This window comes from Aphis gossypii, chromosome 2 (genome assembly GCF_020184175.1).
Source record: "Aphis gossypii isolate Hap1 chromosome 2, ASM2018417v2, whole genome shotgun sequence".
Lineage (NCBI taxonomy): Eukaryota > Metazoa > Arthropoda > Insecta > Hemiptera > Aphididae > Aphis > Aphis gossypii.
In genome coordinates this window covers 49,655,184-49,671,653 of record NC_065531.1, presented here as the reverse complement: position 1 = coordinate 49,671,653, position 16,470 = coordinate 49,655,184, and the positions used below count along the sequence as shown (strand labels likewise).

The 16,470-nt window shown below is 30.9% G+C and overlaps 1 protein-coding gene across 1 annotated transcript in view; it reads left to right on the top strand.

Annotated features, from left to right (window-relative positions):
* LOC114125048 (death-associated protein kinase related-like) overlaps positions 1 to 10,130 on the top strand; it is a 53,118-nt gene extending 42,988 nt beyond the window's left edge. Inside the window, exons 2-6 of the mRNA XM_027988523.2 lie at positions 338 to 550; positions 1,838 to 1,976; positions 5,706 to 5,881; positions 6,010 to 6,189; positions 7,528 to 10,130. Coding sequence (XP_027844324.2) covers positions 338 to 550; positions 1,838 to 1,976; positions 5,706 to 5,881; positions 6,010 to 6,189; positions 7,528 to 8,914 — 2,095 coding nt within the window. The 3' untranslated portion in view covers positions 8,915 to 10,130. The remainder of the gene's footprint in view (positions 1 to 337; positions 551 to 1,837; positions 1,977 to 5,705; positions 5,882 to 6,009; positions 6,190 to 7,527) is intronic.
* The last annotated feature ends 6,340 nt before the right edge of the window (positions 10,131 to 16,470 follow it).

Sequence of the window (16,470 nt, the reverse complement as noted above, 5' to 3'; positions counted from 1 at the left end):
GTTTGGGCGGGCGTGAACATTATTGTGGTATATATTTTTATAATAACTATTATATACGAATCGAGTATAACAACATTATGTATTATTATAATTAAACTTTTGTAGGTTATCACCTGTGTTTCCTATTACTGACGAAATACGCAATTACCTAAAACTATAAGTACCTACCTTAATATAATGTTGGTACCTATGCTCAACGTTTTGTTGATTTTGGGTTTTTGATTAATCGTTTAGAGAGAAATTAGCGCACTGGCGTGTTAAATTATCATATAACTATGGAAAATAATATATTATTAATACTGTAAACTAACGTTCATGATTTTTTTTCGTTACTCAGGGGCAAATATGCGACGGTCAGGAGGTGTCGAGACAAACAAACCGGCAAACAGTATGCAGCCAAGTTCCTGCGGAAACGCCGGCGGAACGCCGACCTGCGACCCGAAATCCTACACGAGGTAGCCGTGCTGGAAGCGTGCACATACAACAGCCGCATCGTCAACCTATACAAAGTGTTCGAAACCAGTACCGAAATGATATTATTACTAGAACTGTAAGTACACACTCTAATATAATAATAGTACAAACCATTTATTTATCAAACCTTAGAATAATCTCTCACTTTTGTTTATGGAATTTTCAAAACGTACCATCCTATAACTAAAAATCTAAACCTAAAATAATTCTGCATATTAAATATTCTCGATTTTGACTATTTTGATGTGTATAAGTCTAAAAAAATGATATGGTTGAAAAACAATAAATTAGTCTTTTAGACTAAACTTCTTATGCTCATGCCTGTATGTCAATATTTATACCGATCTAAAAAATCCAATTATATCCGATCTATTATATAAACACCGCAACTACTAGTCGAATACCAAAAAGTTTTCTAATATTGCATTACAGTATATTATATTATACTTACGTGATTCGTACGTATACTATATTCATATATAAACCCATAAGTACGTGACTATTGTATTGTTTGGTTCAGATTCGGACACATCATTTTTTCGTACTATTATTATTGTATTTTTTTATGTCAACTACAAGTCGACAAAATATTATGTTATTATTATTTGTCCTTTATTATCGCCTTATTGTTGCTATATATATTTATCATAAAATATAAGATCATCATTTTAAAATACATTATATTGCCTATTCTGCGCCGCAGTATTACTACAAATTGCAATGATAAGTCACATCACCAATGACCATTATCCTATAAATTATTATTATCATCTAATGATACAAAATAATTTTTTAGTGAATATATTTTTTAAATTCTTTAGAAAAAAATGATATTTAATACGTACAAATTTTTTACACAACAACCGCGTTGGTCTACTTTTTAATTGCGCTTATTGTCTGTTTTATGTTGTATATTTTATGTGCGCATAGTACATACCCACAGCATATATTATGCATATTATATATTTTTGAAAAATAGGTTTAAAAAGGTTGGTAAAAATCTAAAAACTGGGTGTATTTAATATAATGGCGTGGTTTAATGTGTGAATAATGGTTAAAATTATTTTACGAGATTTCCAGTGAAAATATTATACACGAACTCGTCTAATAGTTTAAAACTCTAAACAAAACCACTTATTCTAAATTCGTTTTATATTGTATATAATATATATTTCAATTTAAATTATAGCACTTTCAATAAAGAAATTTTAATTAAATAATATAATATTAATAATGTAATTTGAACACAATATTAAATTTTAACTCCCGAGTTTAGGACGATATATTTTTTTTTTGAATTTATATCTAAAATTATTATATACCATATCTTTGTTATTAATATTTTTTTTCATTCGTTTTTCAGAGCGCCTGGTGGTGAGCTACAAATGGTCTTAGACAGGGACGAAGTACCGTCTGAACCAGAGGTGGCCCGACTTATGCGACAAATACTTGATGGGTTGCACTACTTGCACACCATAAACGTCGCACATCTAGACATCAAGGTAAAGTCGACTATAAAAAATAATAATAATAAGACGACAAAATTATTTCCTTGGAACTACGTTTTCTAATAATAATATACCCTCACCCATGATTGCCGTTCTTTACATACATATAATCTACCGTAACATAATAGCTACTAAAATCATTATTATTTAAATATATTGTACATTTAGGTTCACCGTATAGGTTGTTTATGCGTGTTGGTTTGTTTTTTTATTTTTATTTCACTATAATAAAATCGTTAAACCACAGGATCCGTTAAACTATAAGAGCGATACGAACGACTGTAAAACTCTAGTGCGTCGCTCTTCTCCCCACCCCCTCTACAACTATATCGCCACCGGACGTCTTGTCAGCTGATAAATATTATTCTCCCCCCCTTCTCTTTTGTTTGTATTAATGTAATATTCTTATTACAATATGTGTGGGACTGGTGATGAATGAGGATGTTGAAATGAGTATTGTAAAGTGCACGTTTGTGTATAAGTGTACAAACGACATCCATAAACCTCGCAGCCAGAGACAATATGGTGTTTTAAATAATATTATGTATTTATACGTATAAAACTCAGTTTTTGACTGAAAATATTATTATTACCGGAAATGGGTCAAAACTGGACATTATTTGAACATGTCATACTATCTCACGCGCACAAATGACTGCAGCTGCGTCGTAATATTGAATGAATGCAATATTAAATGCATCCCATTTTTAAAATACGTACCTAAAAGAAATGTAAAGAATGTATATATACTAGACTTTTAATTGTCATTATATTTTATGGTACTTTACTTTTGTTTTATATAATTATTATTTTATCGGGTGATTTGTATGGGAAACTATTCGTTTCTAATACTTTTCAAATGAACACAACAAATCAATTAGTATTTCCTGGGAAATTTATATCGAGAGAATACTCGTAATTTTAATAGTCATTAATTACAGACGTTTATATTCCCAAGACCATTATGCTCTAATTAACGTCTATCTGACTGACAAAAACTTTTAAACTTCTATATAATCTCTTTTCCGCCGATTAAATAGGTATCAACTTTTATGTTTTTAGAATTGTTCGAATACCGTAATAATTAATATATTATTTACGTAATAGCTTAATATAATAATGTACTAATTTTTTAGTTGTCTTCTTTCTAATTATTATTATAGGCATAGTATAATAATATAGTTTTCCTCCTTCTGCTATAGACGATCAAAATTACTTGTATATAGTTTAACGTCCGCAGTGCAGCTGGTTCGGTCGACGTTTTAGTTGTCAAGTCGCGTTAGTCGCCCGTTATTTGTTTTGTTAATTAACCGCACGCGAGAGACCTGTGCCGCTGTAAACGAATTCCCCCCGTACAACTTCATTATAACATGAATACATTATCATTATAACCCCGCATAAATATAAAAATCTTTCACCGTATCTTCGCAGATAATGGACAATTTGTTCGAGTTCTCACTCAATAGAAGTGATTGTGTTTATACGAACGATGTATTATAGTTTTTATTTAACTCTAATAAGACTAGTGATTATTCGGGACTTCCAAAGAAATAAACGGTGTAAACGAATTAGTTTGACGTATAGTCACGGAAAAAATTAAATCCCAATTCATTACACAGTTTATTACAGCAGTCTTCTGTGTTAATATTAAACTGTATCGTTGACGTGTACAAGGGCATATTTTAGTGAAAAAAATCAGTCGAAAACCGGAGCGTTGTATTTTCTCCTATTCCTTTCCTATTCTTATATACATATAATATATACCTTCAGTACCGATGAGAACTGTGGCAGGATATGAGCTCTGTCCTGCGACGCAGCTATGTTAATATAATAATTTGATGTGCAGGCAAACGATTGGTATATTATATAGGCATTGTTGTCGGGGTTAGAATTTATATATATGTTCACGATGGAAGTACTGCCCATTAATGACGCATCCTGGTTCTCATGTTTTAATATTCACGCTTCGATGGGTTTTTTCGTCCGAGAAAGCAATTAAAACAATAACTCGAGCGCCGACGACAGGTTTGCGCGGTGATGTCTGGAATTCGGACTGGATCGCTAGAAAACTACAGTATACGTACTGTACAAGTGTCACTAGTACAATACTGCAATATAATATTATATAGTCTGTATAACGGCGTCTCCATCCTTATATGTAAACTTTCCCAGATGTCGTCGAACCATTGCTTAATGTATGTAAGTATTCGAGTAGGTACATATTCAGATATCATAACACACGGAAATCTTGACGTTTCAAGTTTCAACATATTCAAATCACAACTTGCGTGATTTAAAAACATATCAGATATTAAGCTAATGTATTTTACATACAAATATTAATTATATTTTCATTGAAACTGTGTTTATTTTATTTTCGACAGTAAGTGGCTGTACCCGTTTGATTTATTAATTTATTTATTTTGGTCTTATTAATTAAAATGACAAAAGCTGTCAATAACAACCGCCTTTGGCCTTCCGACCACTCACCATTACTACGATATAAAATGTATATCATATTTTTGTACGATCAAACAAAAAGAAAACAAAAACCCGTGATTCTGTGCAGCTATTTTCAGGCATTTGCATAATGTCGTAATTATCTTGATAATCGCAATTTCCCATCCGCAGAATGCTCATCAATGCTATAATATGTTTACGACGAGCTCTCGTCGTAGATTTCCTCGTTCGGTCGGTTATTTACACGCAAGTAAAGATGGCTTCGGTAGATGACTCTGTGCGGCTGTGCATAATGCGTTTCAAAACGCAATATAGGTTCCTAGTTGCGATGCTCACGCAAGAAACGAAAATTAAGATACTTTACAGTTATCGTGTATTGACCGTATGCAGTAAATTGCTTCGGAAATAAATTGGTAAAAACTCGTTCGATTTGTTTCACTCGTCATGTGTTAAGTATCCGACTTAATAAGTAATAACAAAAACAACGACCGACCGTCGCTAACGTAGGCCGTAGGAGTCGCATTTTCCGACAAGATAAATCGAACGGCGTTCATCTTCGAACGATTACCGTGTTGACGGTTCATTTTTTTCTCATACCAGATAAGTTTGCCTTTTCTAGTTCTTCATAAACGAATCTATTTTTAACGTGACGATCGTATGTATAAATGTCCATTGTTTAACGATTCGCATCGTGTAAATCTCACGCAGGTTAATTATGTAATTTATATTTTAATCGTCATCTGTCTTACACAACGTGATTTCTGTCTCGTTCGAGTGTGTCTGATATACAAACATATATAATATATTGTTTACAGTAATACTCCTAATTAGTATACAATGTTTATTCTAAACAATTTAATAATTTCGTTGAATATAATCTGTAAGAATAACCATTAACCGTCAGGTTTGGCTATGTGAGTAATGGTTTGCGAGTATAATCGATGAAACATGAAAATGTAAGCAGGTCCTCCGCCCTAAAAATTAAAAAATATATACGATTTTATGTTAGTCGGTTATAAGTGTTTCAAAGAAGTGTAGTTGAGTAGAAAAGTGAAGAATTGTATTTATCGGCTTTTGTAACCATCCCTTGTGTTCAAATAATTTTTTTAAGTAGGTAATAAGTTCATATCTCCCAGATGATTGAGAATGTATTATTCTTTTAAAAATGTAATTATTTGTTGCTATCAATTGCTTATTGAATATTAAAATATAATGTAATAATCTTAACTATCTTAACTTTAACTGTATAATTATGTGTTACAGCCACAAAATCTTGTACTGACTGCCGACTTCCCAAACTGTGATGTAAAACTATGTGACTTTGGCATATCCAGGTACCTGAGCGAAGGGGCCGATGTACGAGAAATACTTGGCACACCCGACTACGTTGCCCCCGAAGTGTTAAACTACGAACCAATCGACGTGCAAACCGACATGTGGTAAGGAATACATGCTATTGCATTTATCATATAGTATTATATAATATTTAGAAGCTACTACGCGATAATAGTATGAAAACTTTATGATTTATCGACAGTCCGCTATAATTTATTGAATTTCATCGCAGGTCCATTGGAGTCCTACTGTACGTCCTGTTAACCGGGTGTTCGCCGTTCGGCGGTGACACCAAACAGGAGACGTTCTGCAACATATCACAATGTAAACTCGATTTTCCTGAAGATCTATTTCAGGATATATCTGAGGATGCTATTGATCTCATGAAGAAGCTGATGGTGAAAAACCCCAGGTTAGTTGTCTGGAGTGAATATATACATATTGTATAAAATATAAATGTGTTGTGATCAATATTGTTAATCGACACGATGTGCCTAGAAAGTAAAAAAAAAATAATAGATAATAACATACGGAGAATACCTAAGCAATAATATTGTCGATTCGAGAAGAAAAAACATTCTGGTCGTCTCTCGTAGATATATATACATACCATAACACGCCCATAATATTATTATATATTAACATTATTAACCCGCGATGAACTCTTCCATAACACACACATACACAGGTACACCCGTCCTTAGTTTCGATGATATACTCGTACTCTCGACCTAATATAATATTTGAAGCAGATAGATACACGTAATTATTAGTATCCATTCACGTATATTCGGTTATATATTATACAATTATACATATAGTTTACTCTGAGAGGTTATGTAACTATCAATACGTGCAATGTTTTAATTGAAAATTGTTTTTTTGTAATATGATTTGGAGTAGGTACACTTTGTTCTTGTACTCCGTGTAAAAGCTGTTTTAACCCAATTGCAACAGAAATACAACATTTTATGGATAATTGACCAATTAAAAAAGCATCTAATTGGAATAAAATAATACGTTACGAAACAGTGAAGTCATCGATTTGTTCCGACAGAATTTCCTCTCAATATATAGAATCGACTTGACATGACATTTACAAGTTATTATTTTTGTTTTTATGGGGAATTGTCAAAATTGACTTTTAAAATGACATCTTAATTGGTTTAAAAAATCCAATTTTTGTTCTTATTTTGAATCATTCAATGTGATAATATTATATTATAGGCTCACACATATATTGCTATATTTTACTTTTTTCACAAAAGTAAATTAATATTTCAAATCATTATTACTCGGTTTCTTAAATTAAATCGTGGAAATTCGTTGGAATATTAAATGTAATATCTATCATTAAATATTAATTATTTTTATATTATTGGAATTACATATAGGTAACACACAACTCTTTGTTTTAAAAATTGTCCCTCTATTATATCATGTTATTTCCTTGAAATCATCGGTCGTATTTTATTTTACTTTAATATTCCTGTCCTGACATCTATGTATTATCGATTTGAAATATCGACCATTTTCGTTTTCAATTAACTTGTAGTGTATAACAACTTCAACCGCCTACAATATATATTATATCTAAACAGGTCGTTTAAACATTAAAGGGAAAACGTTTCGAAAAAAAAACCCGTAAAACTAATTTTCGTATACTTCTCATCCCCGCATAAACCCAAAAACAATGCAAATTCTACAATGTAACGCACCGCCTAATTTATGATGTTATTACGATTCGCAGGGATCGCCTCACTGCCAAGGACTGTTTGGAACACGGTTGGTTTCATAGAACTCAGACGATGACTTCGGTGGCGTGTACTACGCCTTCGAGAATATTCAACGGACAAGACGGTGGCAGCAGCAGCAGCAATGCGTCCGATTCGTCCATCTGCGCGGTGGTGACCAACACCCTCTCGGACGTCGTGGACCACGTCACTGCCGGAACCACCACCCCGGTGACGACGTCAGTCATCAAGCACCAGCAACATCAACAGCAAAATCACCAACAACACCAACAAAAACCACACCACCACCTACACCAACAACAACAACAACAACAAGCACAGCAGCAGCAACATAAAAAGTTTGCCGCCCTGTCCAAGAGCTGCGACAACTCGCCCGTGCCGGCGATGAGCGCATCTCGGCGCAAGTCGTTCAAAGACAACATGGAGACGCTGGTCCGGCGGCTCGACCGCGAACTGGCCGACAGCTGCCAACGGATGTCAAATCCATCGCCTACGCAGAACGCCACCACCGCCGCCGCACCGTCGTGTCGGACGCTGAGTCGGGCCAACGGCACGCAGACGATGCCCGTCGGAGGACTGGCTCGCGTCAACGGTCGCGATATGATGCCGTTCACCTTTCGCAGGGTGTACGTGGTGGACGAACCGTCGCCGCCTCCTTCGCCGTCGTCACAGCTGCTCCACCACCCGGATTACCACCACCGGCCTAGGGCTCCGTCAACTTCGTCGACACCGAACAGCAGCAGCGCCGACACCTCGTCCGTGAGCGACTGCAGCAGCGACACCGTCAGCGAGTTCTCCATCGATTCGAGCAGCGACCGGTCCAGCATCATATCGCTGGAAGACTCGTTGGACCAACCGTCATCATCGTCTTCCTCTTCCTCTTCCTCCTCGTCATCGTGGTGTCGATCGCCCACGTCCGCCGACCTGTTACATCAGACCCGGAGACTGGGCAAGATGTCCGCGTCGTGCTTCAATGTCTGGGACACTTCCGGTGGCGATCGCAGGAAATGGCCAAAAGAGTGCAGCGGCGCCGTGGCCCGGGCAATGTCGCAGTTCGCTAACGGGTGCGGCGACTGTCGGCCGGCCGCCCGACTCAGGGTGTTCGACGACAAGTCCAGCGTGGCCGCGGCCGCGTCCGGACCCCGGGACAACCGGTGCGTGGGACTGGAACTGATGCGCGAGCGAAACGGCAACGTGGTGGTGATACGCGAGATCAAGGCCAACGGCGGCAGCGGCCGATACGCCAGGTGCAGCGAACTCAAGTGCGAGACGGTCCAGTCGCGGATACGAAAACTCCAGGTTCACCGAGCCGGGCCCGCCGCCCAAACGGTGATGGACAAGTCGTCGTCGTCGTCTCCGCTGTCGACTTCCGACCTGTTTTGACGGCCCGCCAACTCCGCCGCCGCCGTCGCATCTAGTCCGCAGCAACGACCTTATTGTTATTATTATTATTATTATTATTATTATTATCACACGGTTATTTTTCTTATTATTTTACTAATATTATTACTGTTATCATCTTTTTCGCCGCCGTCGCCGCCGGCGACGTCTTTCTCCTTCACTTCGTCGACGGACGAGCTGCGAATTGGTTTCGACTCTGGACGACCTCCGTCGTGCTCGAAACTCGATAATTATACGCGTTTTAGCCTGCCCGTTAACTATTAAAATATTATAACAACATGTTGAACGTAATACGTTTGTATGAGATGTATTATATTATATATGCGATTCTTCGTCTATTTCCTCCCTCTACCCCCAAGACGTTCTATATACAGTTGTAGTCTCTTCACACTATCACCGTGTGTATCTTATATAAACGTATTTATTATAATTATTAATATTTTATTTTCATTTTTTTTTTCGAATTCAAATTATGATTTATGATATTGTCGTGTCAGCGTTGTATTTATAATATGAACTGATTTTTGAAAACTATCTGCACATATGAATGTTTTTTTTCCTTGTAATTTTTTTTTAATTTAAATTAACTACTCTTTATAATAATATATATATACTCTATATATTTGTATGTGTAATAATTTATAATTCCAAATGAATAATGATTATTATATGAGAAAATGTGATAAATTGCTCAAAACATAAAACTTTAACGTTTGTTATTTGAAAAAAAAATACATTGATTTATCTTGAACAAAGCAACCAATTTATTTATATAGACGTTTTTGTTTTATTTTTATTTTTTTTTGTATATGTACATTGAATCTAGCAAAATTCAAAATTAAATTTAGTTAAAATATGTATTATCATTTATCATTGTAATACATAGACTTAATTATTATTATATTTTATTTTATTTTTTTTTTTTTTTTTTGTATATTGTATAAACATATAAGCCAATGTAAGTTAACTTTTATACGTTTTGTATTAAATATTAATTGAATACAAATTTGTTCTTATTAAAATTTGTGTAAAACTAGTCAAAATAAGATTTTTTTAAACAAATAATATGTATTGCATAATATTATGTTTTATTATTTTTGTTTAAATTCATTGTTTTAAGTATTCTCATTTTATCGTATGATTATGATTATTATTTTCTCTTTTGAATTTAAAATTAAAGAAAATCATTAAACTCGAACCATTGTATTTATTTTTTTCTTACCAAACTATGCTAAATTACATACCTACTATAACATCTTTCAGTTGAGTGAAATAAATAAAGAACAAAGTTGGTTTCTTTAAAAAGGAATTCTCTTAAAAATCCCTTCTAGTTATTTTATTTTTTAATTGTTGTTAAGGGTATGGTTCAAACAAAATACATAAGTTATTATTATTACTATTTATGTTATTAATTATTCTTCGTAGTAGTAATTCTGATTGTGTGCACTACTTTCGTTACTTATGCTCTCATACAAAATGTTCAATACTAATTTATTCATGTAATTAATTTATTGATGTAGGCAAATAATATTTGAATTTTTAAATTCAATATAATCTAATATCTTATAGTACAGGATAATTTGATTTATGTTTATTAGATATTTTAGTACTATATTAAACATGTTATTATACTTAATAAAATATAAGTGTTTATAATAACATACATTAATAACAAAATAGCATACTACTTAGCCTCCCTCTGTAGGAATTACTATTCACTTTTACATAATTAAATAAATGTATTTTGTTTTTATGTTAAAAACCATTCTATTTAACTTTAATCTTAGTGTTGAAATATTAATATTATGTGAGTTGATACCTAGTTGGTTTTTCAATGATAAAAATAAAAATAATTTTCAATATCTTTTTAACCACTTATCACTAATTAATTTTAATCAAAAATTTATTTACTATTCGATTTAATTTATGTTAAAAAAATATGTAGATTGAAAACGTGTGATGGGATTTTATTTGTACGATCTTGCAACCATATTACATTATGCAAGTATTTTCTGAAATTTGTTATACGCATAAAGTAGGTACTAAAGAAAACAATATACTCTAGACCACTATCCAAAACAACATTGAAATGAAAATAAATAAATAATATCTAGTTTTATCGATAATCCTGCAGTACTATAATCTATATAGACTATATACTATATAGTCTTGTATAATATGTCACAATCAGGTTGACTCAATCTATTAACTACACTCTACTGAACTTGAAGCCTATATAATATGCTATGTTTTATAAAACTATAAAACAAAAATAAAATGCAGAAAAATATAATCAAAATTAATATACACATTTTGAAAATGTCATAGCACAACCATATGAAAATTTATAATTTACGTTTATGTTTTTAGTTCTCACGAATATATTTTTAAATTACAACAAAATAATTAACTTGATTATTCATTTTTTTTAAATACGTGATTTTTTTCAAATTTGAACTACTTCAAAAATCCAAAAAAAAATATGTTTGTATAATTGTTTAGATTTATTAGTTATGGTAGTATGAGATACTTATATGGAACATTATATTACATTTTAAAACCTTAATTTTAAAATTAAAAAATTTTATAACTGTTTTACTACCAAATACTTGTAGTTTGTAATTTTTTTGATATTTAAAAATGTTGTAAGCATTCGAACTTCAAATTAAATGCATATACAATTAGTCAATCAAAAGGAACTTTATATTTTTTACACAGATACAATAACAACTAATGTGAAATCTTGTATTAAATTTTCAAGAATTTTAATTTATTAATACATTTTTAATATTATTTATAGGAAAAAAAAATATATTTCAAATCTCAGATGTCAATAGTCAGTAAAAATATTTTGAAAATTATATTTCTTATAAGATATAGTATATTAAATAATTTTTTTAAATTTTTAATAATTAAAGTTGTTTGTTTTAAGTTGGGTACAGCAAATAAATATGTTTGAATTTAAAAAAAACTAGTCTTGCGTAAAAATTCCCGTTTTTATTTAATTTTTTCTTTGTTTTTCCCGATTAATTTAAAAATACTAGGAATTTAAGTGACTTATTAAACATTATTAATCATTATGAACTTGAAAACAGCAATAATAATAAAACAAATTTGTCTTCAATTAGTTCAATTATTAGTTATTTGCATTATTAGCTGTGTGTAGTGTGTACACTGTACAATGTACATTACGATGAACAAAAATATTATGTATGGATAAAATAAATACCGACAACCTACAACACTGCAGTTATGTAAAAATATTGCCTAAACTATACGCCGAACTATGCTTACACGTTTCCTAAAGTACGAATTTGTAAAACAATACACTATTATAATTCTACTCATATTCAATTTACACATTATATAATAAGACTTATTTCTGAGAAAAATATTAGCGATTTCATATAAAATTCCTCATAAGTGGTTTTTATTGCTATTTGAAAATATCAAAATTATATTTGCACAATTTATACAACACATATACTACCTATATTGATACATACCAAATTCAAATATAGACAAAAATGTATACAAAAAACAACTATAGTAAACTATTTCATTATAAGTTATTCCAAAAATATTACACGAAGACAAAATCTCATGTATTATTATTTACCATCAACAGCGAAATGTATTCAAAATATTATGTAGATTAATTATAAGCTGTTTACTAGATAATAAATGCGATTTGTTTTAAAATAATTTACTTATTAGTTACTAGTTAAATCTGGCCAATAATAATATCGCAACAATATAATAATATTATAGTATATGGTCTGCAGATATTTTATCATATTAAAATATCTTTCATCTATGGTAACCATCAATCATCGCCATTCGTCGGTGATGATTAATGGCTGTAATAATTTCAATGCAGAAAAAAATAGACGTAAAAGTTGTTAAATAGCTCTTTACTGTATATAACATTTTAAACGCATATTCCGTTTCATTCAGCTTGTTTGCATAAAATATCTCAATATCTTCAATTGAAAATGCAATGAAAACGGACGAAGAAAGCTGTTCTTGGTGGTAGCGATGTGGTTACTGCACATTTTGACATAAAAGATGACCAACTAAGTTTCGTCAACACTTCGATGTTTACGTAAGTTTGATTTCCTATTCTTTTGGAGTTTTAATTTACTTTTCAAACTTACTCGTAAAACATTTACAACATATTTATTACCGCGGACAATAATTCTGCCAGTCCCATTTTGTAGAACAACAATTTATTTATAATATTTATATACATTATACATTGTATTACCTATAAACGTTTTAATTGAATAATTTGATTGGTTATTATTTAATACAATTATACTACTATAAATTCCAAAATGCTATGGAAAATTAATTTATGGTTTGTGAAAATCATGATTATGTACTTTCGGTTTTTTTTTGTCTGTGTACCTACAGTAGGTATAACTTGTCGAAATAATGCTTCAATTTCAAACTTGGGGAGTGGTTTCCGATGGTAAAGTGAATAGCCTTAGTGCGGAATAAAGATCAAAAGCAAACATTTTTCAGTAGTTTACCAAAAAAATGAAAAAAAAAAACAAACAAAAAAGTGACGAAAAAATGGAAATTTTTACGCAAAACCAGTTTTTAAAAACTAATCACTAATAGGAACGGATTTTATTGTAATAAAAAAATTAAAATATAAAATAACCGCTTAACAAAAAAATGAATACAAATAACAATATATATATAAAAAAATCATCTCTTATCTAATTCATAAAACAATGTGAAACTACATATTCTGTAAGATTTATAAATGTAAAATGGCGGCGATTTGGACATAAAATGTTTTTATATTGATTGAATGAACGTTCCACATCGACTGATGTAATGCTAGCATACTTCATATTAACTATACCTAGTGGTGTGAGTTCGACGTTCAATAATTCTGTTGGATTTAGTCCTTGGTACTCCAAGTACCAATATACTTATATTTACTTATCTCTAATTATTTTTAAATTTTTCAGACTTTCAGTCCTTGATTTTTGTCTATCACATATTTACATTTTTCACTAACTACATTTCCTATGCGACCTTGACATTTTCTAATTTCTTTTGCGATTCTTCATGCATAAAATTTATGATAAGGGCATATTTCTAGTTTCCAGTTGTTTTATAGTATAAATCAAAAAACCAAAATTAGCAGAAATGTATATTAAATAATTTTTTGAATTATTATTTTCCATCAAATTATTTGCTTTATCGATAGCGGTGGTAGTTTCAGTATTTAGATTTGAAATTATATTTTTAATTTTTTCAAAATTTTCACAATAATAGGTACAGAGCGGCTTCTAACCACGTACCTCATCCTGTTAAAATAGGCTCTGGAGATAGATTGAGATCGGGGTACAATTCTTTAAATTTTAAAACTCGACTTGGTACTTTAAGAAATATTTTCTTAACCGTTGTTATTAATTGGTCAGGGTAACTTGATCTTATTGTTTCTGCCACCCGATGAAAACCATGTGCTAAACAAGTGACATGAATTAGTTTAGGGAAAAATGCATTCAGAACATTACCTGATTTACACATATATGGAGCGGCATCGGACAAAAATAAAAATACATTTTCATATTTTATTCCTTGGGGCCATAATAAATTCATTGAATCATTAAACAACTTAGCAATGGTTTTATGATTCCATTTATCTAACTGCACACAATTTAAGAAAAACGAATTACCAGGCTCAGAACTAAGTTTACCAACAATAATATTACCCACATATCTACCATCTGCATCAGTCGACTCGTCAATAAAAACCCAAATGGGTTCATCATGTATATTTTGTTTAATTGATGTTAAAGCAGTGGCGTAATTACCATGGTTGCATAGGTGTACATTGCACCGGGGCCCGGGGCCTAGAAGGTCCAAAAGGGGCCCTAGAATTTTAATATTTTGTTTAAAATTGTAAATGTTGTTTATAATTTTAAACTGTTTTATAATAAATTATATACTACGATAAAACTATAAAATTTTATATTACAAAGAGTATAAAAATAAATTGTCCATGAAACAGGTAGAAATATTGTCATTAGAATTAGAACATATTATATCATTTATCGGCATATCGTAAATATCTTGATTGATGATTATACGTTTTGTATAATGTTAGTATATTATAGGAATTTAATATTATATTATTGTACAGTTCATTGCGGAATCCCATACCATCACTTTATAATATGATACTACGGTACATTATGTTTGTACTATTACTTGTAAGACGTGAGTTATGTTAATTAATAATAATAATATTTTAAAAATTATTGTTTTACAATTAATTATTAAAAATATTGTAAGTATAATTATTTAATATAATTATAATTTATAGGTAGTTTATTTTAGTCATTAAATTTACGTATTTATTGCAATAACCGTTTTTGAAATTACCTACATTTGTTCATATTATAATTTATATATAAATTGCGCGTACATAATTATAAATATTTATTATAGGTATTATATTTTAGACTAAAAATGTTGAGCAGTACTAGTGGGGCAGCTAAAAAACGAAAACAAAAAGAAATTGCGGAATCAAACGCTAAACCTTCCTAAAATTACAAATTTTTTAGTTTCATAAAATATAAATAACCCGTGTAAAAATTCTGAAAATACTACAAATGAAACTACAATTACTTGTGTGATAGAAGTAGAAATAGATATACCCTTAACATCTGATTCTCAATCGTATATTAAAAAAATACTGATTTAGGTAATTTTTAAGATACAATATTAACTGATGATTTGAAAAAAAATATAATATCTTCCCAATCATGTAGACCTATGGGTCCTTTTCCTCGAGATCCACTTTAAAATAACAGAACATTTTCTAAAAAGTATTATCAAAGACAAGCCAAACATTGTATTGAACGTTTTTGGCTTTGTAGTGATCGCCGTGCAGGACACGTTGAACACAATATTACAATTAATTATTTAAACGACGTAGCACGTTTGTCGTCAGTCTTGAGATGTTGAGTCGAGAAAGATAGGTAATAATTGAATATTTCACACGTATTATTATAATATAAAGTAAAACAATTTATTGTTTAAGTAAAAAAAAAACAATTATTTCATAAAATAAACTGTCATAAGCGTGTTACGCCGATGAACAGTGTAAAAAGTAAAAAGTATGAGTACGTTTGAATTTATTTTTATTTGTGTAATCTTAAACGAAATATTATCACAACTTCACTTGACATCAAAATTATTACAATAAAAAAATATCGATCTTTTAAAAGCAGCAAATGCATTACAAAATTCTAAAAAAAATTCATCATCTTGTTATTTTTTTTATAATTGAAAATCATAAACAATTTTAATCAGATATATTAAACATTGGCCTGTGGTAAGTAAGGGAAAGTTAGGTTAGTTAATAATTATAAAATAAAAAAAAAAAATCATAACAATATCTTGAAAATATATTTAAAAAAATAAAAAAATATTTTAAAAATAAAAATATATTTTGAAAATAAAAATAAAAAAATTTATAAAATAAAAAAAAAAAAAATCATAACAATATT